Source organism: Nyctereutes procyonoides, unplaced genomic scaffold (assembly GCF_905146905.1).
Source record: "Nyctereutes procyonoides isolate TBG_1078 unplaced genomic scaffold, NYPRO_anot_genome, whole genome shotgun sequence".
NCBI lineage: Eukaryota > Metazoa > Chordata > Mammalia > Carnivora > Canidae > Nyctereutes > Nyctereutes procyonoides.
Window position 1 is genome coordinate 4547222 of NW_026575141.1, and position 24099 is coordinate 4571320.

Genomic DNA, 24099 nt, shown 5'->3' on the forward strand with positions numbered 1-24099 from the left:
AAATTAAAAAAAAAAGTTTCTTGGCAATTGTGATAGCAGTATATTCCTATTTGTAACAGATATTAAGGACCACATACCATATAACCTGAATATTTTTAATTTTTTTTTGGTAATGAATTCAGAATATTTAAACAAGGGTATGTAAGATTTGACATAAAAAAATAGTTGATAATAGTGACTGACTCTTTTCCTTAAAATGATTCAGCACTAGATAATCTATGTATAATTAAGTCACTTTAGAATGTTTACTGTTTACAATTTTTTAGCTTGGAAGGTTTTTTTCCCAACTATTAAAATTACACAATGTAGAAATTTTGGAAAGTCAGAAGAGGAATAGTAGAAATAATGTGGGAGTCTCTCAAAGTTGACTACTATTGACACTTGGTTGTTTCCTTCTAGCTTTTTTACATTGCTGTGATCCACCTTCTGGTACAGAATTGAGGAGCAGGGTGGTGATGTAATTTGAAAAGTATAATGAAGAAAGTATTCCCTCCATGAAGAATTACACACTATTAACAGTTGTATATGTTTGCTTCTAGTTTCCTAACTGTATGCACACTTTAAAAAAAAAGAAAAAACCAAGAGCAAATAATATACAAGCACATTACCTCTTCTTAAAAGGAGTATAGTATTACATATGGATTCATCTTAATCACCATTCCTATTCTGTTCCCCGTTCACACCATGACCTTGACCCTGCACCCTCACTGAAACAGTTTTCTAAGTTTGGTATATGTTGGTCCAGTACAGTTTTTTATACTTGTTACCATAGATACAGATAGTATTGCTTTGTTTTAATTTATCTATAGGATATCATGCTGTATATATTATTCCGCAACCTTTTTTTTCCTGTCCTCAGTTATGGGTCTATCCAAATTGATACTTAATCTAGTTTATTGCCTTAGCTGTGTAAAACTCCCAGTATATACAGTATGGATCTACTATAGTTTCTCCAGTCCCTTTGGATAGGATTGCATCTGGTTCTTGGCTTTTTTATAAATAGTGCTAGAACAAATATCCTTGTGGGTCTTCTTAGATACATTTATTAGTGTTTTCCTAGGGTCATACAGAATTTTTATCCTCCTAACATTAAGACATGAACGTTTGTATTGGCTTAGTTTAATCTCTTCAATAAACACATACTTCTTAAATCTAGACTTGGAAACATCTTATTTCCTTAATGAAAAATTAATATGCAATAGTAATTGGACACAAGGCATTTCTTATGCATTAGTAATTTAAACATTGCGTGAGCAATTGAGAAAACATGAAGCTACTTCAACACAAAAAAGTTAAAAAACAAAATTAGAAACATAGTATTGGAGTGACTAGAGCAAACAAAGACTGGAACACCTGATATTTTGTCTTATCCTTGTTTCCTAAGTCTAGAGAACTTTCTTAGATTTCCTGAGATGACCTTTGTTGGAACTTGTCCTTGAGGATCTTCTTCCGAAGCCACTTCTCTACATCTTCCCTGATATCTTCCTCTTCCCCTTCTCATGCCCTCAGCTGTGTCCATTCTTTGTGCACATTGCACTTACTTCCTTGTGTCTTGTCCCACTGCTGCGGTGACCTCCTGGAGAATAGTGTACTGCTTTACTTGTACTCTGAACAAGCTCATGCCTGACAAATAGGTGTTGACCAAATACATTTTGAATAAAGGAAAGAGAAATATGAGGTAGGGGTGAGGGAGGGTGAGATTGGGAAGGACAATAATGATGGTCACTTTTATAGGGAACTTCAACTTATTTAAAGTATGAAATGGAATAAGGAAGTCTTGAAATGAGATAAGGATGATGACAGCTTTGACAGTGGACCTCTGTTTTTAGCACATTGTCATTTGCATATACACAAAGTGATTAAATCACTGGTTTTAATTAGAGAAAAATTAATTTCTTCTTGGAATTTAAATGTCAATATATTAAAGTCTAGGGATACCTGGGTGGCTCAGCAGTTGAGTGCCTGCTTTCGACTCAAGGTGTGATCCTGCAGTCCCAGGATTGAGTCCCACATCAGGCTCCCTGCGTGGAGCCTGCTTCTCCCTCTGCCCATGTCTCTGCCTCTCTGTGTGTGTCTCTCATGAGTAAATAAATAAAATCTTAAAAAAAAAAAAAAAAGTCTAGGGATGCCTGGCTGGCTCAGTCAGTACAGCGTGCGACTCTTGATCTTAGGGGTCGTGAGTTTGAGTACCATGTTGGTGTGGAGATTATTTAAAAATAAAATCGTAGAAAATGTGTATGTTAAAGTCTTGGCTTGTTTTTCTAGGAATAAATCAAAAAACTTGAATCCCTGACAGATATAGCTATCTGACAGATTTTTTTTTTTAACTCCTTGCCTCATTTCTTGGTTGCCCCAATTTTAATCAAAACTGGGTTTCCTGGAATGAGTAGACTAAAGTTAAAGGAAATATTTTGGTCACTGTTCTTATGAAATCCTTTGTGGTTTGGAAGTGGCACTCCTTTAGTGTTTCAACAGCTTCATTCATGTTCCGCATACAGTGTAGCAGTATGATACCAGTAACTGAACTTCAGAAGGAGAAGTTCAAATGCAGACCTCTAAATTTAGAGACTGAACAATAAAACCTTTGGGAGGAAAGTCAGAGTAGCTTTCTTAACTTTCTGATAAAGGTAGTCAGCATTTAGTACTACAAATTTTCTTGGCAAGTACCTTCATAGCTCAGAAAACAGTTTCTCTGATTATTTTGTATAAGAAGCTGCATTGCTCTCAGTTTACTCATTTTTTAAATAGAACTCTGAAGTTTTAAGTAATTGACGCTGTCAGGAGAATATGTAATTTACCAGTAACCAAACATCTAAGATTAAAAGTAATGAGTTATGGGTATCATCTCCTTGTTCCAACACTGAAATTGTTTCTAGTACTGAAATACTTGAAAACGAATTGTTCTCTGGACACTTTTTGCTGCTAATGAACATCTCTTTTTACAGGATTCATGAATAAAATTTTCCATCCCAACATTGATGAAGCGTAAGTAACTATTTAAAAATGTTTAAATCTTAGCAGTGACTGCTCTCTTACTAGCATTCATCTCTCTCTCAGTTATTAAATTTTTAAAAATCTATTATCTTTTCAGATTTTATCAACAAGACTCTATGGTCACTTAAACTATGGAGTCCCAGGGTTATGATATTCTAAACCACTTAGTGCAAATTCTGCTGTTGGGCTGCTTAGTTTTTCCATTGTCATGAGTGGGTCCTTCGTTCCCTCTGATAACTAGCTAGCATTTGTAATATTCCACATCTCCATTCTCTTTGTGTAGACACAATTCAGAGATCAGTTTTCTGCATACAGATTTACTATTATCAGCCCTTACAGTGTTTCTTAGTTCTTGAGAGTAAAGCAAACATGAATGGCTGTAGTTTCATTTCAGTTAATGAATCTTACTTACCCTTTCCTTCTAATATTTTATAGTGATATTTTAAAATGTGATACGAATGCCTCCTATTATGTACTTCTGATGCTGTTTGCAATACATGATTTTTTGTTCTGCAGTTTTTCCTTGTCACAGCATCTAAATTTTACTGTTACATACACATATACATGAGATATTCTGAACTCTGTGTGAATAGCTTGTACACACACGTCATGCCTCGTTGTCTTTTTATGCTTCTGTGTATCAGTCATCTTAATAACAAGAATGTTTTGTTTGTAACCACGGTATAGTCGTCAGGTTCAGGAATTGAGTATCAATAGAGTACTTTTTAATCTGTGGCCACATTCTAGCAATGTACCTTTTTTTTTAACCCCCCCACTCCCCACCCCAGCGAAGGGTCTAGCCCAGGACCATGTATTGCATTTACTTGTCATGTTTCTTTAAACTACTTTAATCCGGAATAGTTCCTCAGCTTTTTTAAAGTTGACATTTTTAAAAGAAAATAGATGAGTTGTTTTAGAGACTGTCCCTCAGTTCGGGGCTGTCTGGGGTTTCCTCCTCATTAGATCCCGAGGATGCACTTAAGGCCCGGAAAACCACAAAGTGTGACTGTGTCCTCACAGTCCTGGGGAGGCATAGGTTTGTCTACCTCCTGGTTGTCGGTGTGAATTCTCACCTGCTGAAGGTGTTGTCTGGTTTCTCCATTGTTGAGTCACTGGTTTCCCTTTCAGTCTCTCAGGAAACACTAAGACTTTGTATATATTCTGCTCCTCCTCATACTTTCCCTAATTGGGATTCTTTTTCTTTTTTTTTGTTTTTGATCTATTAAAAGTACTTTTCTTGATAAATAAAATTAGTTGCCAGATACATGCAACTAGCTTTCTAATTTTTAAAAAAATGCCATTCTTTCCATCTGTTTCAGGTCAGGAACTGTGTGTCTAGATGTAATTAATCAAACTTGGACAGCTCTCTATGGTGAGTTTGGCCATGGAATATATATATATATATATATATTTTTTTTTTTTAGAGATGTTGAGACACTGCCTAAAAAATGTTGTTTGGCTTTTCTTCTCAGGTTTAAGATGTTTTGTTGGGAATGGGAAGGGATTATGAGGGCCTGGATGGGAAAGTTTGATCAGTAAAAAAATATATTATCTCTCAAGTATAAACTTTGATTTAGCAGCAGAAGTTTAAAATAATCTTGTGAGATTCTGAACTTAAGGTATAGTGATGTATGTATGTAGACATACAAATACACATGTAAACATTTTATGTGTATATATTCAGAAGCACACTATGTCTGTTTACCTGTCATAACCTTTGAATTTTGAAAAAACTTCTAGGAATGTCCCTGTGATGTGAAATGGTGTATTAAGAGGTTTGGGAAGTCCTCTGTTTTGAAGCCCAAAGCCTCGTTATGAAGCAAATAATAATCTAGCCTTGCCTCAGTGCTGAAATCAACATCTCCTCTCTTATGATAAATCAGCATCTCCTCTCTTATGATAAATCAACATCTCCTCTCTTATGATGAATCAACACATGCATGATACAATGCTAAGTATCACAGGGAGATGTAAGGACTATCAGGCCTTCTCTCCCTGAGCTTGTAACTTGGTTGGGGTGCTAAAAATATTTTGAAATATACTTAATTAGGGATACAGCAAACCAATCTGTATTCCCGAACATGTCCAAATTCTCAGGACTTTTTGTTCTCATGCCCTCACCCCATGAGGCTTCCCCTGATGCTCTAGCTGCAGGCGATCTCTGCACGCTCCTACATTTTTTATCTCTTTTTTGTGTCCCACTTTTATTTTTTAGCTATGTGTGTTGTTCATGCCTACCTTTTTGTGCCACTAGATTATATCTGCCATAGGAGTAACTGAAGTGCGTATCTGATTGCTCTCTGTGTCCCAGCATTTCTTATACAGCACCTTGTACCCATGTGTAGTGAAAGAATGGGAGGTACACATAATAAACCGCTGATGTCCAAGAAGATCATTTTAAGCAGGACTTAACCAGAGGTGACCTTTCTTATTGAACAGTGAGACATCTTATTGCAGCCACACTTGGCAAGCCGCTTTGCCAGACATACCTGTATGAGGACGGTGCATGAGATTCACAGCAGAAGCTTGTCACAGGCAAAATATGGTTAATCCTTCTTTCGTTTTGGTTTTTTTTTCTCCTGATTCTGCCATTCAATAATTATTTCCTCTGCCTAGAGTTATCTTCCTTGGTCTTTGTATGGCTGAGTACCTTCTTTTCTCACCTCAAACATCTCTCAGGGAAGCCTCCTTTCCTAAATACTCCATCAAAAACAACATTCCTCCATAGCATAGCACTCTGTTTTTTAAAAACCTATCTTTAAAACCAACATTTGTTTATTCTTTATCTTACTAGATTGTAAGCTCCACAAGAGCAGGTACTTGTGTGTATGTGTGTGTACACAGGTATACAAGTGCCTAAAGCAGTGCGTGGTGTACAATAAGGGTTCAGATATTTGTTGAGTTAATAACTAAATCATGCCTAGTATTGTTAAGCATGAGAATTTTAGGAATATGATGGCTTATAAGGAGATGAGGCAACAAGAAAGAACATATATTCTGAGGTTGGTTAAATGGATTCCTTTTAAGATTTTTTTCTTTTTTTTTTTTTTTTTTGTAAAAATGTCTCATGGCAGACTGCCTGGAATAGCTGATGTAATGATGTATTTTCTTAAACTGCATTCACATTTTAGAAATGTACATAACAAAATACTGTGAGCTGGTTCCAATTACAGTAAAGTAAATTGGACTTGAGCTAATTCTTTTACTGTTGACCAGAAGAGCTTTGTGGAAGAGATTTGCTGATTATCAAGTACTTTACATTCACAGAACAGATTTTTTAAAATAACAGCTTATTTTTTTAAATTTATTTATTTATGAGAGAGAGAGAGAGAGAGAGAGAGGCAGGCAGAGACACAGGCAGAGGGAGAAGCAGGCTCCATGCACCGGGAGCCCGATATGGGATTCGATCCCGGGTCTCCAGGATCGCGCCCTGGGCCAAAGGCAGGCGCCAAACCGCTGCACCACCCAGGGATCCCAAAATAACAGCTTATTGAATTATAATTCATATACATGAAATTCACCTATTTAAAGCACGTAATTTGACAGTTTTTAAGCAAACTCAGTTATATACAACAATTACTACATTTTCATCATAGGAGATTTTCTTCACCTTAAAAAGAAAAAATATTTTACCCTTTAGCTCTCACCTCCTCATCCGCCTAACCTTCCTCCCCAACCCTAGGCAATGACTATTCTACTTTTTTGTCTCTATAGATTTGCCTATTTTGGAATTTTTAATAATGGGATATATAATATGTGGTCTTTTGTGACTGGCTTTTTTCAGTTCCATAATGTTTTCAAGATTCATCATGTTGCAGTGTGAATCAGTACTTCATACCTTGTATGGCCAGATAATATTCCATTTTATAGCTATCACATTTTTATCCACTTCTCAGATGATGGACAGTTGGGTTGTTTCTACCTTTTGGCCATTTTGAATAATGCCTGTATAAATGTTTGTGCACAAGTTTCTATGTGGACGTGTGTTTTCATTTCTGTTGGGTGTCTATCTAGGAGTAGAATTGCTGGGTGACGTGGTAATTCTCTGGCCAACCATTTGCGGAACTGTTTTCCAAAGTGGTTGTACCATTTTACTTTCTTACCAGCAGGGTTTATGAGATTCAGAACAGAAGCCCAACATGAATTAAGATTTCATCCCATATATAGAATGTTAGTAGAGCATTGCTTTGTAAAGCATTTAGTAAGTAACAAGGATTAAACTACATTGGTCAAAGTGAACTTTTATTTCCCTATTACATGTGCATGAATTACCATTAAGTGTTCCATAATACGTAAACATAGACAACACTAACATTGTAGGTAAGTGCAAGAACCCAAGTATTATTAGAATGTAGTCAAAAAATACTCATAGGGCACCTGGGTGCTCAATTGGTTAAGCAGCTGACTCTTTTTTTTTTTTTTTAAATATTTATTTATGATAGTCACAGAGAGAGAGAGAGAGACAGAGACACAGGCAGAGGGAGAAGCAGCCTCCATGCACTGGGAGCCCGACGTGGGATTCGATCCCGGGTCTCCAGGATCGCGCCCTGGGCCAAAGGCAGGCGCTAAACTGCTGCGCCACCCAGGGATCCCCCAAGCAGCTGACTCTTAATTTCAGGGTCATGAGTTCAAGCCTCATATTGGACTCCACACTCGGTGTGGAGCCTACTTAAGATATACTCAACAAGGAAGAATTGTGCTGACATTTTGTTCAAACCCAAACTACTACTCAAGAAAATTCAACTTTTTTTTCATGGAAAGTTTTAGAACAGGTAATTACAATTTATATAAAAGTACATAGAGATGGTTGGTACAAGATGACCTTGAAGTTTCTTTTAGGCTTAACTGATCCTGAGGTCGAAACTGAATTTTTATTGCAAACTGCTAAAGCTTTTGGCATTGAAGATTAGTCTGTAATTGGTGAATTTGGAGTCATTTAGTTTCCTGCTGTGATTCTTGAGAGAATCTTAGTTCAAAGGACAAAAAAAAAAAAAAAAAACTAATTTAATATAAGACAACTAACAGGAGAAAGTTGGCATGTTAACACAAATACTCAGCTAAAAACCAAAAGGCTTAGCCTGGCAACCAAAACTTGTTTCAACACTTCTACTATATAATATAGTAAGGAGCAGGGAGTTACTTGTGAAATTTCCTGCAATTAACTTTGCCCCAAGGCATGTACTGTGCACTGGATATACATAGTTATAGTATAACAGCAATTGCCAGTTAAAACTTCAGATTTATACTTAGCATAACCTGCTATTAATCAGTGTTCATGTTTGTAACAAATTTAGTCCTCTAGGTCCCCTCACTCATTGCTTCTGTGCTTATTTTGTTGTCCTTTGCCAAGTGTCCATATAGTGTCCATGAGTTTGTTCATTCAGAAACTTAGAATTGGTATGATTGTAGTGTAATCACCCAGTAATTTTCAATTTTATATTATTTAACCTTGCAAGAGAGCTAATTATAGTGGGTAATATGGTTAATTTTGTAAAGATGCTTGTCAGCATATGAAATTATTGAGTATAAAGCTACTATTGTTACTCTTGTGACATTTAAAGGAAAGTAGCAGATGCCATCACAAAATTGATTCATTTTCATTTCCTGTATGATAGCATCTTTTTCTTTGTTTTCTTTCTTTCTGTTTTCTTTCTTTCCTCTTCTTTCTTTTTTTAGCATCCCTTCCTGCTCTTCCAGACAGCAATGATAAAAGCTCTGGAAAACTTAAAATTCAGCCAAGGGGATCTGGATTTTAGTTTCAGAAACAACTGTAATTTTAAAGAGTGATGGAAGGAAAGTTCATTAAGCCACAGGTAGCTTTTTAAGCTTCCTTACTATACTCCAGTTTTCCTTTTTACTTCCAAATATATATTTTACCCATTGTTGGCTTTTCTGCCTACACCCTTGGAGGCTCTGGTACTTCCACTGCAATACAGTATTGCACCCTTCCATGCATCTGTCCCCTGTAAATTGTGTTTCTTTCTTTTTTTTTTAATAATAAATTTATTTTTTAATGGTGTTCAGTTTGCCAACATACAGAATAACACCCAGTGCTCATCCTGTCAAGTGCCCACCTCAGTGCCCGCCACCCAGTCACCCCCTTCCACCGCCCCTAGTTCGTTTCCCAGAGTTAGGAGTCTTCCATGTTCTGTCTCCCTTTCTGATATTTCCTACCCATTTCTTCTCCCTTCCCCTCTATTCCCTTTCACTATTATTTATATTCCCCAAATGAATGAGACCATATAATGTTTGTCCTTCTCCGATGGACTTATTTCACTCAGCATAATACCCTCCAGTTCCATCCACGTCGAAGCAAATGGTGGGTATTTGTCATTTCTAATGGCTGAGTAATATTCCATTGTATACATAGACCACATCTTTATCCATTCATCTTCCGATGGACACCGAGGCTCCTTCCACAGTTTGGCTATTGTGGACATTGCTGCTAGAAACATCGGGGTGCTGGTGTCCGGGCGTTTCATTGCATCATATCTTTGGGGTAAATCCCCAGCAGTGCAATTGCTGGGTCGTAGGGCAGGTCTATTTTTAACTCTTTGAGGAACCTCCACACAGTTTTCCAGAGTGGCTGCACCAGTTCACATTCCCACCAACAGTGCAAGAGGGTTCCCTTTTCTCCGCATCCTCTCCAACATTTGTGGTTTCCTGCCTTGTTAATTTTCCCCCATTCTCACTGGTATGAGGTGGTATCTCATTGTGGTTTTGATTTGTATTTCCCTGATGGCAAGTGATGCAGAGCATTTTCTCATGTGCTTGTTGGCCATGTCTATGTCTTCCTCTGTGAGATTTCTGTTCATGTCTTTTGCCCATTTCATGATTGGATTGTTTGTTTCTTTGCTGTTGAGTTTAATAAGTTCTGTATAGATCTTGGAAACTAGCCCTTTATCTGATACATCATTTGCAAATATCTTCTCCCATTCTGTAGGTTGTCTTTTAGTTTTGTTGACTGTATCCTTTGCTGTGCAAAAGCTTCTTATCTTGATGAAGTCCTAATAGTTCATTTTTTTAAAAATTTTTATTTATTTATGATAGTCACAGAGAGAGAGAGAGAGAGAGAGAGAGAGAGGCAGAGACACAGGCAGAGGGAGAAGCAGGCTCCATGCACCGGGAGCCCGACGTGGGATTCGATCCCGGGTCTCCAGGATCGCGCCCTGGGCCAAAGGCAGGCGCTAAACCGCTGCGCCACCCAGGGATCCCCTAATAGTTCATTTTTGCTTTTGTTTCTTTTGCCTTCGTGGATGTATCTTGCAAGAAGCTACTGTGGCCGAGTAAAAAAGAGTGTTGCCTGTGTTCTCCTCTAGGATTTTGATGGAATCTTATCTCAGATTTAGATCTTTCATCCATTTTGAGTTTATCTTTGTGTATGGTGAAAGAGAGTGGTCTAGTTTCATTCTTCTGCATGTGGATGTCCAATTTTCCCAGCACCATGTAAATCGTGTTTCTCTCCAATTTAAGTTTACTCATTTTTTTTTTTTAAAGATTCTATTTATTTATTCATGAGAGACACAGAGAGAGAGGCAGAGACACAGGCAGAGGGAGATCCATGCCAGGAGCCCGACGTGGGATTCGATCCCGGGTCTCCAGGATCGCGCCCTGGGCCAAAGGCAGGCGCTAAACCGCTGCACCACCCAGGGATCCCAAGTTTACTCATTTTTTGACTGACTTGGTAGATTACTTATTTTGTGGATTAAGTTGTGGACAAGTAAGGTCGAAAACACTTTTCTTATAAAATTGGGCAGTTTACAGTTTTATTCTTTCTCACCTTTAGGGTTGCTAGCCAATGGACTGGATACTCCTCTTATTTTGCTGGTGAGAAAAATCAACATTTGGGAAATTACTTCCCCTAGAGTCATCTGGGGAGTCAATCACAGACAAATGAAGTTGACTACAACTAAAGGAATGCTTCAGGGACTTTGAGATTAAAATTAGACAAGAGAAACAAAAGTTTCTTTTACTAGGCATTTAGAGAATTTTAGACCATAAATTTATTTAATATGCTATACTGTGGGCCTCATGAATTTAAGCTTTCTCATGTTGGAAATATTTACTCCATCCCCTTTTCAGTCAGGTAGCCTGTGAATCTTACCAAACAAAATTCTGGCCAAAGGTAACTGTGTCTTAAAATAATGCTTTATGCTCCACTAGTGTTTGCTAACTATGTGTCTAGCCCTTTTTAGTGTAGTTACACAGACAAGAGATATATCTATCTGTCTGCATGGGTGATTGGCCAACAACTACTGTCTGAGAACAGGCTTGAGAACTCGGTATTGATCTGTGCATGTTGGAATCCTAAAACATCATCATGCCTTTGGAATAGCTGGATGTCATTACGAGTCTTCTAGACAGAGGCCAAGTGGAGCAATTTCTCTTTAGTACCATGGGGGAAATGTCAGCTATAGAAAATATAACATGTTGAGTTTGGGATTTGACAGCTTGCACAGTACTTAGCTAGCTCCATGGCCTACCTCTTCTGCAGGCTGCTTGGAGTTACTCAAATGTGGTGTTGGTATGTGGCCCAAGAGTTTAATTAGCTATACACAAAAAAACAGGATCATCTTAGGTTAAACAACTTAACAAACTTATTAAAAACCACATTCATGTTCGCTGAGAGTCAGCGTTAGGATCATGGAGTGGTCCAGGTTTTGTGGATGGTGGGATCTGAGCCGGGCTGTGGCCTCCAAAGATAGCCACAGCTGTATTCTACCTTCTTTGGGGCTGCAGTTTCAGGGCTCAGTTGTGAAGATGTAGATTTGTTTTCTTTCCATTTGCTTGTGATCACCCTATATAGGTAAAATTCTTTCCCGTGTGTGACCACTTACCTTGTAATTGCACAAAGTATCTTTTTTCCTGACCTTAAAGACAAACAGAATTATTGTCTAGTAATTAAAAACTTTAATAATGAGTTTTAGTATGACTGTAAGAGTACTAGCTAGCTAATTGTACATTAACTGCCCTTATTTCTGGAAAGTTAATAACAAATCCCATTACTATGTTTTAGCTGGCAGTCTTGTAAGGGTAAGCAAGGTCATACCATGTCTGAATTAGGATGAACGGCCTCTTAAGAGCACCTGAGTGAGGCAAGGGTGTGTGAGATCAACAAGGCAACAAGGGAAATGGCTTTGGGGAATAGGAGCCTGTTTTCTTCATTCTCATCTCTGTAATAGCATTCATTTTGCTCTGCAGACCTCTATAAGTTAAGTACTTCAGGGGAGGGAGCTGCAATGGATGGAAGATGATTTTCTTTTTCTTTTTTTTTTTTTTAAGATTTTATTTATTTACTCATGAGGGACATAGAGAAGCAGAGGCACAGGCAGAGAGAGAAGCAGGCTCCATGCAAGGAGCCCGATGTGGGACTCGATCCCGGGTCTCCAGGATTAGGCCCTGGGCTGAAGGCGGGCACTAAACCGCTAAGCCACACGGGCTGCCCCAGAAGATGATTTTCTAAGTCTGGTGGAGTACTTTAAAACATTCTGTGTTTTTTAACACACCTCTGGTTGATGGCCTGGTGATCTGGCACTTAGCAGAATGTCTGGTAGTCTTCCAGGCTTTAGGGCCCTATGTCTTTGACATTGCTATGTCAAACATAGAGCAAAAAATACCTGTGTTTACCTTGGAATATTTAAAAATTGTAATGCTACCCCTCATGAGATTAAGTATATCAATCATATTGCAAAAATTCTGAGTGTTTACTAATTCTTTTTTTTTTTTAAGATTTTATTTTAGAGAGCATGAGTGGGATGAGGGGAGTCTGCTCAGCAGGGAGCCTGACACAGGGCTTGATTCTGGGACCCCAGGATCATGACCTGAGCCACAGGCAGATGCTTAACTGACTAAGCCACCACCCAGGCACCCCCAAATATTTACTAATTCTTACTAATTCTTTTTTTTAAATTTTTATTTATTTATGATAGTCACACAGTGAGAGAGAGAGAGAGGCAGAGACACAGGCAGAGGGAGAAGCAGGCTCCATGCACCGGGAGCCCGATATGGGATTCGATCCCGGGTCTCCAGGATTGCGCCCTGGGCCAAAGGCAAGCGCCAAACCGCTGCGCCACCCGCCACCCAGGGATCCCTCTTACTAATTCCTAATTGGACTTTTTTTTCTTGGAAGATGTGAAGAGGGAGGTGTGTTTTTTTGTTTTGTTTTGTTTTGTTTTGTTTTGTTTTGTTTTTTGCTTGCATGACCCTCTTCGTAAGACCTTATTCTGTCTTTAAAAGATCCCCGTGGGGAGCACCTGGGTGGCCTAGTTGATTAAGAATTCAACTCTTGATCTCAGCTCAAGTCTTGATCTCAGGGTTGTGAATTCAAGCCCCATATTGGGCTCCACACTGGGCATGGAGCCTACTTAAAAAAATAAAAGATCTGCATGGACTAACCTTGAGAACATTTATAAATCTGATGAATTCATATTTTTTTAATATATTTTATCCACACAGAAACACAGAAGGCCCTCTCAGTTAAGTAATTGGATACAGTCTTGAATTTATCATCCAGCAGATTGGTGGCTTGATATACTATTCCATTAGCAGCATGTCAGCCATCAGTAAACTAAATATGGCGTGGCAAGCCCTGTTGGCCAGCTGGTTCTGTGCCATAGTACCACAGGAGGTCTTTGTAGTGGTCTCCTTCTCACCACGTGTGTGCCCTCAAAGCAGCTATAGGATTAGGCTTTCCTCATTGAAGTTGGGTTCAAGTTAGTTATTTTAGAGAATGTTATTTTTTAATTTCAAAGCCATTTCTTCTTGCAAGTCCACCTACCCATCTAAGGGCATTCCTTCTGACCAGCTTTTTTGAAGTTTTCCTCAAGATATCTGTCAGCCTCTAGGGCCCCTGCTTGCTGAGTCCTTCACACAGAACAACTGCTTGATCATATGAATGCAGTTCTTTGGGTTGAAGAACTATATAGGTTTTTGACGATTCCTCATTTGTGAGGGTAGAATTTCACTTCCTTTCATATTCACAGACTGTAAACAGGAGAAATTTTAAAAATCCATTATTAATATTCAAACTTCTTAGGACCTAGTTAAAGAGTGGAAAAGTAAACATCTGTTAGTTAACCAAAATTATTAAATAACAGAAGGAAATCTGGAAATTTTATTTGCCCTGTTGTAATCTTAAAAAAATTTAACTACATTAAATTAGTTAAAAATTTAACTAATATACATTTGTATGTATTTTTTATGCATCTAGTAGATACCTCTTCCCCCTCCAAGGAAAAAAAAACAGTTTGAAAAGCTTTCCAAAAAAAAGAATGAAATGGAATTTTATGGTTGATTTTATTATGAATATATATCATAGATTTATGACTTGCCTATTAGCATTTCATGATTGATTAATTACAATTGCTTATAAGATGAGCAAAAGTGAATTAGGGGGTTTTGAAAGGGCAGCTGCTGATTTTTCTCTAATAAAGATATGAATAACACAGTTGAAATTCTCAAGTGATCTCAACTGTTTAGCCATTAGCTTCAACTATCATAGCCAGAAGTCCACAGACACAGGAGATCTGTGTGAGTTCTAGAAAATCATTAGTTCTAGACCACTAGAACCAACAATTTGTGATTTTTCTCCATCTTTTTAACCTCTCTAATTATGAGTAGGACTTTTATTTTCTTGTTCTCAGCCTTGCTCCTTGTTGAATTATGGAACAAATAAATACCTTAAGAAGTTGTGGGTGGTACAGTGAAACTCGAGAAGTCAGGGGTCCTCCATCAGAGAAGAGGGGCCAATGAACTCTAAGTTTGTTTGGATAGCATGCTTCTAGAATATGAAGAGTTTTGAAGGAAAACAAGAGGAACTTGCTTTTGAAGGGAAATTACCTGAGTGATTGTTTTAAGGAAATTTCTCTGATTACAGAGTTTGAATCCCAAAGCGCCATCAAGGAGGTGGTTGCCCTGATCCAAAGTGGAATGGTACATTGGGCTTGGTGTAGTTACATGCGAGGGAAAACAGAAGAGGAACTAGAGGCATTTTTTGTTAGGACAATTAGTGAGTCTGGAAAACCAAATGAATACATGGAATAAAGGAGAAAGCCTAATCAAAGTCCTTCTAGAGCCTAGGGACAAGTGTGTTGGAGTCTACCTAGGTAGTAGGAGAAAAGATTAGGTTTTCAAGGAAATAATTTTAGGCATGTCTAATTGGTAAGACCAGAAATATAAAGGACTGATTAGAAAGATTGGGTAGTTAACAGCATAGACTTATTTTTTTAAAATTGTAAAATGATGAGCTTCCCAGAGTAAGAGTATATGAAGCTACTTCTTAAATTATAAACACCACAGAGTTCACACACTGTGCAAGTGAATGATGTCTTTCTGAGCAAGTTTTTCTGTATGTTGTTTGCTTTTAAATGGAAGGAACCCAGGGCATTGGGCATCTTTTTTTTTTTTTTTTTTAATTTTTTTTTTTTTTTTTTTTAATTTATGATAGTCACACAGAGAGAGAGAGGCAGAGACACAGGCAGAGGGAGAAGCAGGCTCCAAGCACCGGGAGCCCGACGTGGGATTCGATCCCGGGTCTCCAGGATCGCGCCCTGGGCCAAAGGCAGGCGCCAAACTGCTGCGCCACCCAGGGATCCCGGCATTGGGCATCTTGAAGGAGTAGGATAGATGGCCTTTGAAGAGATGTGGGAGGAGGGGATGGCTTTGACGACTCGGCACCTAGCCATGACTGTAGCCATGACTGTACTGTGTGATGGCGGTGGTTTCCAAGTTACAGCATTTTAGGTGTTAAATCTGAAAAACAGATGAATGTTATGCAAGTTAAAGTTAAAGGCAGGTGACTGCCTGCCTGATACAGGTCCCTGGTGTACGGTTCCTGGTGGGTAGGCCACGTCAAGCTCTGGGCATCTGGAGGGCTTTAACCTGAAGATAGCAGCATGCTTTACCAAAATTTCCACTTTAACATTCAAAGGAAATAGAGGAAGAAGAAATAACTTCTGGTCACTGGTTTATAAACAGCCAAGAATAAAACATGATCTGTGATTCATCTCCTCCTGTGTTTTCTCCTTAAAGCCATGTCCCATCTTTTTGTGAGTCACCTGAAGTAGGGTGGCTTTACTTTAAGAATTGGTGCATTTTTTTTTCAGTGTGACTCATTTTAATTAATGTGTATTCTTTGAAGGATACAGATAGCTGAAATTTCTAAGAAGGTGGCATGTTTTTATGAAAATTTTAGTCCTTTGATGCCATATGAAGCCTGTTTTATAGTCCTTTTTAGTAATGTATAATTCTTCCTTGTAAGGAACTACAGTATTATACTTCTCTTTTTGTAGATGAAGAAATTAAGTTGCAGAGAGGAAGAGACCTGCCCAAGGTCAAAGAGAGCAAGTCAGTGGAAGGCCTGAGATTAGATTTGTGGTCTTCTAGGTTTCCCATCTGTTATTTACAACTTTTGCTAGAAACAGTTCAGTCTAATGGAATTTGCTCTACCCTATGTCCACCATGTGTTAGTGGTATCTCTTGCTGCCCTTTATGCTCTGAAGCAGCCCTTTACTGCCCTCAAAAATGGATTCACTTTCTCCTACCTTCAGTTTGGAATACCTCCACCCAGAGGAAGTGACAATGATAGCATCGTGCAGGAAGGAGTACTGAAAGGGTCAGGGAGTTGGCTTCACTTAGAGCCTCCTGAGCAGCTTAATTGAGAGTCCTGAACATTTTCAGAGAACCTGCAAGCAAACTGCCCTCTTTGTTTTCTGGGGCTAGGGGTGTATAGGGTAGGTAGTGTTTCCTGGCTGTGCAATTCTACACACACACACACACACACACACACACACACACACACACACACACACAACGATGCCAGCTTGTCTAAGTCAGAATCCATGGGGTAGGTAATGAGGCCTCAGCATGCATGTTTTGAAAAAATGCCACAGGTAATTCTGATGGACAAACAGCAAGGATCCAGACTCACCAGGAACCATTGCTCTGGACTGAAGGGGGTGAATGGTGCTGCTTTTGATGAAAGATCAGTATGATTTGAGTGTTTTAAAAAATGAAATATGAATATAAATTATTAGTTGAAGCACCTAAACTGAGGAATGAGTGTTGTAATATTGTTAATATTAATACTGTAAGATCAGGCTGAAGAAGCTGTCTTAATGGACTGCATTTTTGTAAGTGCTGATTTAGTCCAAAGCAAAAGTAAGAGCTGTTTGCTCATCATAAACTATACTTCTCAGGGGTCTTTGGACTTCCTTAAAAAATTAAGGCAGCCAGTAATGGAAACCAGCTGACTATACTCTCGAGATTGGGTTGCTCTGTGTGTCTGGTTCTCTCCATTTCAAAAAGTGGAAGATTAATATTTTTTAAGAGACTTTTGAACTGAGAGATATTGATGTTTTATTACTATTATAAACAATTCTAGGGGGAAAATACTCATTTTATGATGGATTTTTCCAAAGGTGACTATCTTTAGTTCACTTTCGGTTTACAGTTTAGATTTCTTCTGTCAACATTTATCTTGACAGATTTTTATCTGCAACTTTTGAGAGCTGTTTCCTTGGGGAAGACCCTCTCAGTAGGAATCACTTTGTTAGCCACTTTCAGGGCTGTGTTAACTGCTTTAAAACAGCCATAGCAAGGGCGCCTGGGTGGTTCAGGCAGTTAAATGTCTGGCTTTGGCTCAGGGTTTGATCTCAGGGCCTGGGAATGAGCCCCGCATCTGGCTGCAACTCAGTGTGGTGTCTGCTTCTCCCTCTCCCTCTGCCCATTCCCCTGTTCATGCTATCTCTCTTTCAAATAATTAAATAAAATCTAAAAATAAAAAATAAAATTAAAATGACCATAACCACAACTTCCTGGTCCTCAAATGCTGTCCTCTTCTGCCCACAACTGGGCTGTGGTACTTTCCTTTTTCTGCTTTTCTGTTTTACAGGCGTGACACAGCACATCTGTAAAATGGACCAGAAGTGTGTTAATGCAGGAAGACGAGAGACATAGGAAGGTAGAACAAATAATTGAGGATTCTTTTACTTATTGAGAACAAATATATAGGCAAAGACACTTATCGGTAGCTTGAAAAACTTAAAAATAGTGGGGAAAGGGTATAAAAATTCCGTCTTGGAACACAGGAAGCACCTAGTCATGAAACATGTTGTCTGCCATATTCTCAAGTCCTAAAGCACTCCTTAACATTACTTAAAAGAGAATAAAACCTATACTTCGGGGGGGGGGGGAGGCTGTGTGTGTGTGTATTTTAAAGGTTTTTGATGTTGTTTGATAACTTCAGCTGCTAATCTTTTTGAGTAGCGCCTGTAATGCCAGTGTGACAGAAGAACTCCCAGGTCCCCACCTGCAGGTATCTGCAAACAGCCATGGGCTACTTTTCTGTGGTTTAGCTACTTGGAAACAAGCACATGGCCTCTGTAAAGTATCAAACATTTCAGCCACAGAAATGCCTTAACATTCTCTGCTTAAAGATCACTCTTCTGGCCTTGAACTTGTAAGAAAGGAAAACTTTGTGGTAGGGAGGTGGCCATTTCTGAGGATATGCAATTTTAATGCCAAGATGTGGGTAGTTTGTTTCTTCATGAAGGTTTAGGCAATGCTCATTTCATCTGTTGACAGAGGCAGCGTGGTGGATAAGCCCAGGATTGAAACCGAGTTCCTTTGGGCAAGTTACCTACCCACCCCCACCCCTGTGCCTCAATTTTCCCAGGTGCAATATGGAGATAGTAATGGTACCTCGCTCATTGGCTATAGTGACCCTAAGAGTGCATGTAAAGTACTTACAAGGCTTGTAGTGAGGGCTTTGTAAGTGCAGACTGTCCCTGCTACCATTCCTGTTACGATTGATTATTAGTGTTAACTCTTCTCTGCTCCCAACTCATGGTGTTTGTAAAACCTGCCCACCTTCTCCTCTTGTTTTTTTTTTCTTTTGAGTTTATTTACCTTAATTTTTTAGACTTCTGTTTTATTTAAAATTTCAAACATGTACAGAAGTAGAAAGGACATTCATAGGAAAATGCTATTTTTAAAGATAAAAAAGGCAAAATGTCACTTGATGTATAAAGAATAGAAGTTGTAAGCCTATTACCTTGAGATAACGTTTTAGATGTTCTTATGCACACGTACTGTACATAGTTATAATTCTATAGAGCATACCTTTTTTTTAAGATTTTTTATTTATTTACTCATGAGAGAGAGAGAGGCAGAGACACAGGCAGAGGGAGAAGCAGGCTCCATGCAGGGAGCCTGATGTAGGACACGATCCGGGGTCTCCAGGATCATGCCCTGGGCTGAAGGTGGCACTAAACTGCTAAGCTACCTGCGCTTCCCTAGAGCATACCATTTTATGGACTTTATCCTCTGACATTAGGAAAATAAGTATAGGGCAGCCCCAGTGGCGCAGTGGTTAGCGCTGCCTGCAGCCTAGGGCGTGATCCTGGAGACCCGGGATCGAGTCCCACGTTGGGCTCCCTGCATGGTGCCTGCTTCTCCCTCTACCTGTGTGTCTGCCTCTCTTTCTAGCTGCGTCTCTATGAATAAATAAATTTAAAAAAAAAGGAAAATAAGTATATTTTATTCTCTAGTCTTTGAATAGTTTTCAGTGGTTTTATACCATGAATAATTACTGATTTGTTGAACATGTTGCTTCCTTTTTAAAAAAATAATTGTAAGTAAAATAGCAGTGTGATTGAGTTATCTTGGAAGGTTATTTTTGTTTTGCTTTTTTGATTAGGAATCTCTGCATTTATTTTCTGGTGTATGGGAATCGTGGTTCTTTGGGAAGTTAGCTTTATGAAGGAGAAATAGCTCCAGTCTGTGCAATAATACCAAGTCTCTTTTCCCTGGGTTCAAGGTAAACAAGCTCTGTCAGTACCTGGTGCATGAGAATGGGACTATGCTAGACATCCTGGGACTCTCCGTGACATTACTGTCTAGACCTGAGCTTATTTAAATATAAATTGGGGAAGCCTGAGTGGCTTAGTGGTTGAGCTTTCAGCCCAGGGCGTGATCCTGGAGTCCAGGGATCGAGTCCCACATCGGGCTCCCTGCGTAGGAGCCTGCTGCTCTTTCTATTATATTTGTAGGGTTTTCTTTTTTTTTTTTTTAATTTTTTATTTATTTATGATAGTCACAGAGAGAGAGGCAGAGACACAGGCAGAGGGAGAAGCAGGCTCCATGCACCGGGAGCCCGATGTGGGATTCGATCCCGGGTCTCCAGGATCGCGCCCCGGGCCAAAGGCAGGCACCAAACCGCTGCGCCACCCAGGGATCCCTTTGTAGGGTTTTCTAAAGCAGAAGATACAAACATTGGCTGCCTGGTTTTGTATATAAAGTTTTATTGAAACACATCCATATCCATTTGTGGGTGCTTTTGTGCTACAGTGGTAGAGCTAAATGTTGAATACATGCAATAGAGTCCAGATGTCGCCCACAAAGTCTAATTTACTCTGGCCATTTATGAAAGAGTCAGTCAGTCCCTTTTCTCTAGACCAGGATTTCTCAGCTTCAGCACTATTGAATTTTGGTCCAAGTAATTAGGTGTTGTAAAGGGCTCTCCTGTGCATTGTAGGATGTTTAGCAGCATCACTGCCTCTGTCCACAACGGCTGGTACACCACCTGTCCCCCTTCCCCATCCAGGTGTGACAACTAAAAATGTTTCCAGACATTATAGGATGTCTGCTGGGGAGCAAAATCACCCCTGGCTAAGAATCACTAAGCTAAATTGATGTGGCTTGACCAAACATTCATTTATAATACTGCATTAAAGTGCTCACTCTAAAGGGGAAAAAATATGTTAAGAGAGCAGAATAAATAAAAGAATAGTTTTATGCTGCTATACTCTAGCATTCCTTCCAGAAACAGAAATTTTTTAATAAAACATGATAGAGTAACCAGAGTAGGGCAGAGAGCTGGAAGCACTAAGATTCCACAGTTTACCGTTTGCTGAGCAGCAAATAGAATGGAAGTTATAGCATCTCTGAAGTGATGGGAACATGTAGTTTATTTTACAGGTTTGCAAGGCCTATTTCCTTTATAAAACACTATATGACTGCAGAGTTCTTGTTGACTCTGCTGTGTGTATAAATGTTATCCGTGTATACCCAGCACCTTGTGCTGCATCTCGCAAGAAGGGAGTTAGCAAATGTTTATTAAAATGATTGTCAATAAATTCAATAAATTGGTACTTCTCTGTCTTATTATCTATGATTTTAAGTGGCCTATGTAGGTTCCTACTTTCATTAGCCAGAAGAATTTAAAAACCGGTTCTATTTACCTCCATTGAAGGTGATGAGAATTGAATTAAACATCAGGCCTATAAAATTGTGTTCTTCTGAGATCTGGCGCTTGAATACTTTTCAGAGTGGGGATTTTCAAATTTGTAGAAAGAGGCAATATTAAGAGACTACCCATTTTGTAAGGATATAGAGTGGTAGAGTTTTGGGGTACACATTTTAATTAAATGATGTATGTACTATTTCTGAATTCTTGGTTTAAAACATGGAGTGAATTCAAATTGGGATGATTGCCTTTGAAAGTGAGTATCAGGTATACCTTTATTTGGTTCTTTAAATTAAAATTAAATATTAAATTTTAAAATTGGTATCAAAAGGAATATGTTATAGAGATCACATGTAATGGAGCACACTTTTATGGAACACTTTCATGTGGTTGATTATTTCAGAAGATAAGCACTTTTGACTGCTGAACTCAAGTGAATTTTAGGTGACTTGTTTTTTTCCATGCATGACATATTTCTGTTTGTTTTTCAGATCTTACCAATATATTTGAGTCCTTCCTGCCCCAGTTGTTGGCCTATCCCAACCCCATAGATCCTCTCAATGGTGATGCTGCAGCCATGTATCTCCACCGACCAGAAGAATACAAGCAGAAAATTAAAGGTAAGAAGGCAAATAGTTTAACCTGGAGACAGAAAAACTTACATGTACTGGGCTTTCATCATTAAAAGCCCTTCTTAGTTACTAATAATTTTTCTCAGGCCTTTAAAGAGACCACTGTCTGTGGGCTGGAGCGGAGCTCACTGGCCCCTGAAGGTCCCAGCAAGGAAGAGGAGAAGGAGCGAGAAAGAGCAAAAGGAAAGACGAGAAAATGGGAGGCACCTGTTGGGTGGTGGTACATGTAACCCTGCCGGAAATCCCCATGGACCTCTGTACAAAAGAATCTTAGCCTCTATTTGTTTCCTCTTGTCCTGTAAAATTAGAAAATTGGACTCAAAAGAGTGAAATCTTAATTGAAGGGCATAATCTCACATTTGTTTACAGATAGTATCATCTGGCCTTTCAGAAAAGCAGTTAACTTTGGAAGTTGGGAAATGCCAAATTTATCCTTATACTTTTTTTTATTGTATCATTTTACCTGTTGAATTAAGAATACCCGGCTGGCTTCTTTTCTTGGCCCCATACTGATTTTCTTTTACTTTGGAAAGTTTACATCTGGACACATTTGTCTGCTGTAGATACCTGGCCCCAGGGCCCAGCTTTCTAGCAAAACGTGAAATGTACTGTTCAAGGTTAGAAGTGTGCTGGTAGTAGTAGTGCTAGTTTGTCCATCCTTTAGGATTTAGAATCCTACTATTTTCTCATTCTTAAATAGTTTACCTGCTAATGAGACATAAAGTTCATTAAAATGAACTTATGGTTTCAAGAGAACATCTGTAGCTTCACCCTGGCTTACTGGTGTTCATTTTTATTCTGCATGCTTCAGATCCTTCATAGTGAAAAAGTCTAGATAAAGTTCCACCAGAAAGGAAAGGAATTCAGAGTCCATGAAAGTAGGTCTGCTCTTCTTACCAAGTGGCAGGCATTGGTATTTACCTAATTTTTAGCATGACTTCTGCCAATTGTGTGGCCCCTCTGGGGCCCATCTGCGGGAGATGGCAGTAGGAATAATTTATGAGCGCCTGGAATATATAGGTCTTCCCTCTTAACTGTACTGGTATGAGACAGGCACATCTCACGCTTTCCTTTTGTTTTCTCATTCTCCCCTGATCTTTGTAGGGTACTGTTTGGCACTTCTGTTGAGATAAAATAGAAATAAATCTACTCTAATTAATTTACTTAGGTCTCAGGTGTTTTGCAAATTAATATCTAATTTATGTAGCAAAATATCTGTATAGCCAAACAAGTATTTCAAAGGAAAAAAAAGCATTCCATTTCAACCAGATAAAGTTCTATTATGAGACTGTATTAAAATTGTGACACAAACATCACTTAACAGTATCTGCAGCCCACAGATATCTCATTGCAGAGCGTTTTTCTCTAGTTCTTACATTCATTGTGCCTCAGCAACATGATTCTTGTTTTAGTACATATCTGCTCTAGTACCAGTTACAAAAGGAATCCAATCTACATTTTTATTAGCACGCACACGTGAGCAGGGCGGGGTGGGGCAGGGAGGATAGAGGGAGAGAGAAGCAGACTCCCCAGTGGGCAAGGAGCCAGATGCAGGGCTGGATCCCAGGACCCTGAGATCATGCGTGACCTGAGCCAACCAGGCACCCTATGTTTTTATTTTAGAATGGCAAGCTCTAGCTTAGGGAATTTGAGCTTCCTGAAATGTCATTGTTGGCTATCATTTTGTCTTCCTGCGTAATGTGAAAATCAGGGCTGATTGCTTAAACACGCTCCCCTGGCCCCCAGCCTGAGGTTGTTCTCCCAGTTCTCCTGCACCCAGCCTGTCAGAGGCATCCCTGCTTCAGAAGCCTGTGTCTGCTCCCATGGACCTCTTGAGGAGTCCTGTTCTTTATTTCCTGTCATTTTCAAACTCCTCACTTCCTTGCCCTAAACTCCTGAGGTCTAGTTTGTTTTCCCTCCTCCTGTGTTCTCATTTCTTCCTAATCATATGCACCCTGCTCAAGAACCATTTTCCAGACTTCTCTGCAGCCTTGCTATTTTGGCCCTTCCCTTCCTGAAAACCTTTCTCATTCCATTCCCAAACATGGTCAATGGTCATTCTTTTAAGATTCAGTCATTTAACCCGCCCTCACTCTCCCTCCCCACCTGGGGAGCTGATTCACCCTTCACAGCTACCTCCAGGTAGGTGATTTCCAAAAATGTGTCTAAATGGGCCTTCTCTCCCAGGCTGCTACCAGACATTTCCACGCTTGGTAACCTTTCTTACTG

The 24099-nt window shown here is 39.1% G+C and overlaps 1 protein-coding gene across 5 annotated transcripts in view; it reads left to right on the forward strand.

The window, feature by feature from the left end:
- Positions 1-24099, forward strand: part of UBE2H (ubiquitin conjugating enzyme E2 H) — a 107509-nt gene that overhangs the window by 78396 nt on the left and 5014 nt on the right. For 4 of the 5 annotated variants that reach the window (XM_055307424.1, XM_055307425.1, XM_055307428.1 and 1 more), the window contains 3 exons: positions 2946-2985; positions 4314-4366; positions 21730-21858. In XM_055307424.1, the coding sequence (XP_055163399.1) occupies positions 2946-2985; positions 4314-4366; positions 21730-21858 (222 nt within the window). The remainder of the gene's footprint in view (positions 1-2945; positions 2986-4313; positions 4367-21729; positions 21859-24099) is intronic. The other variant, XM_055307426.1, reaches the window with a different exon arrangement.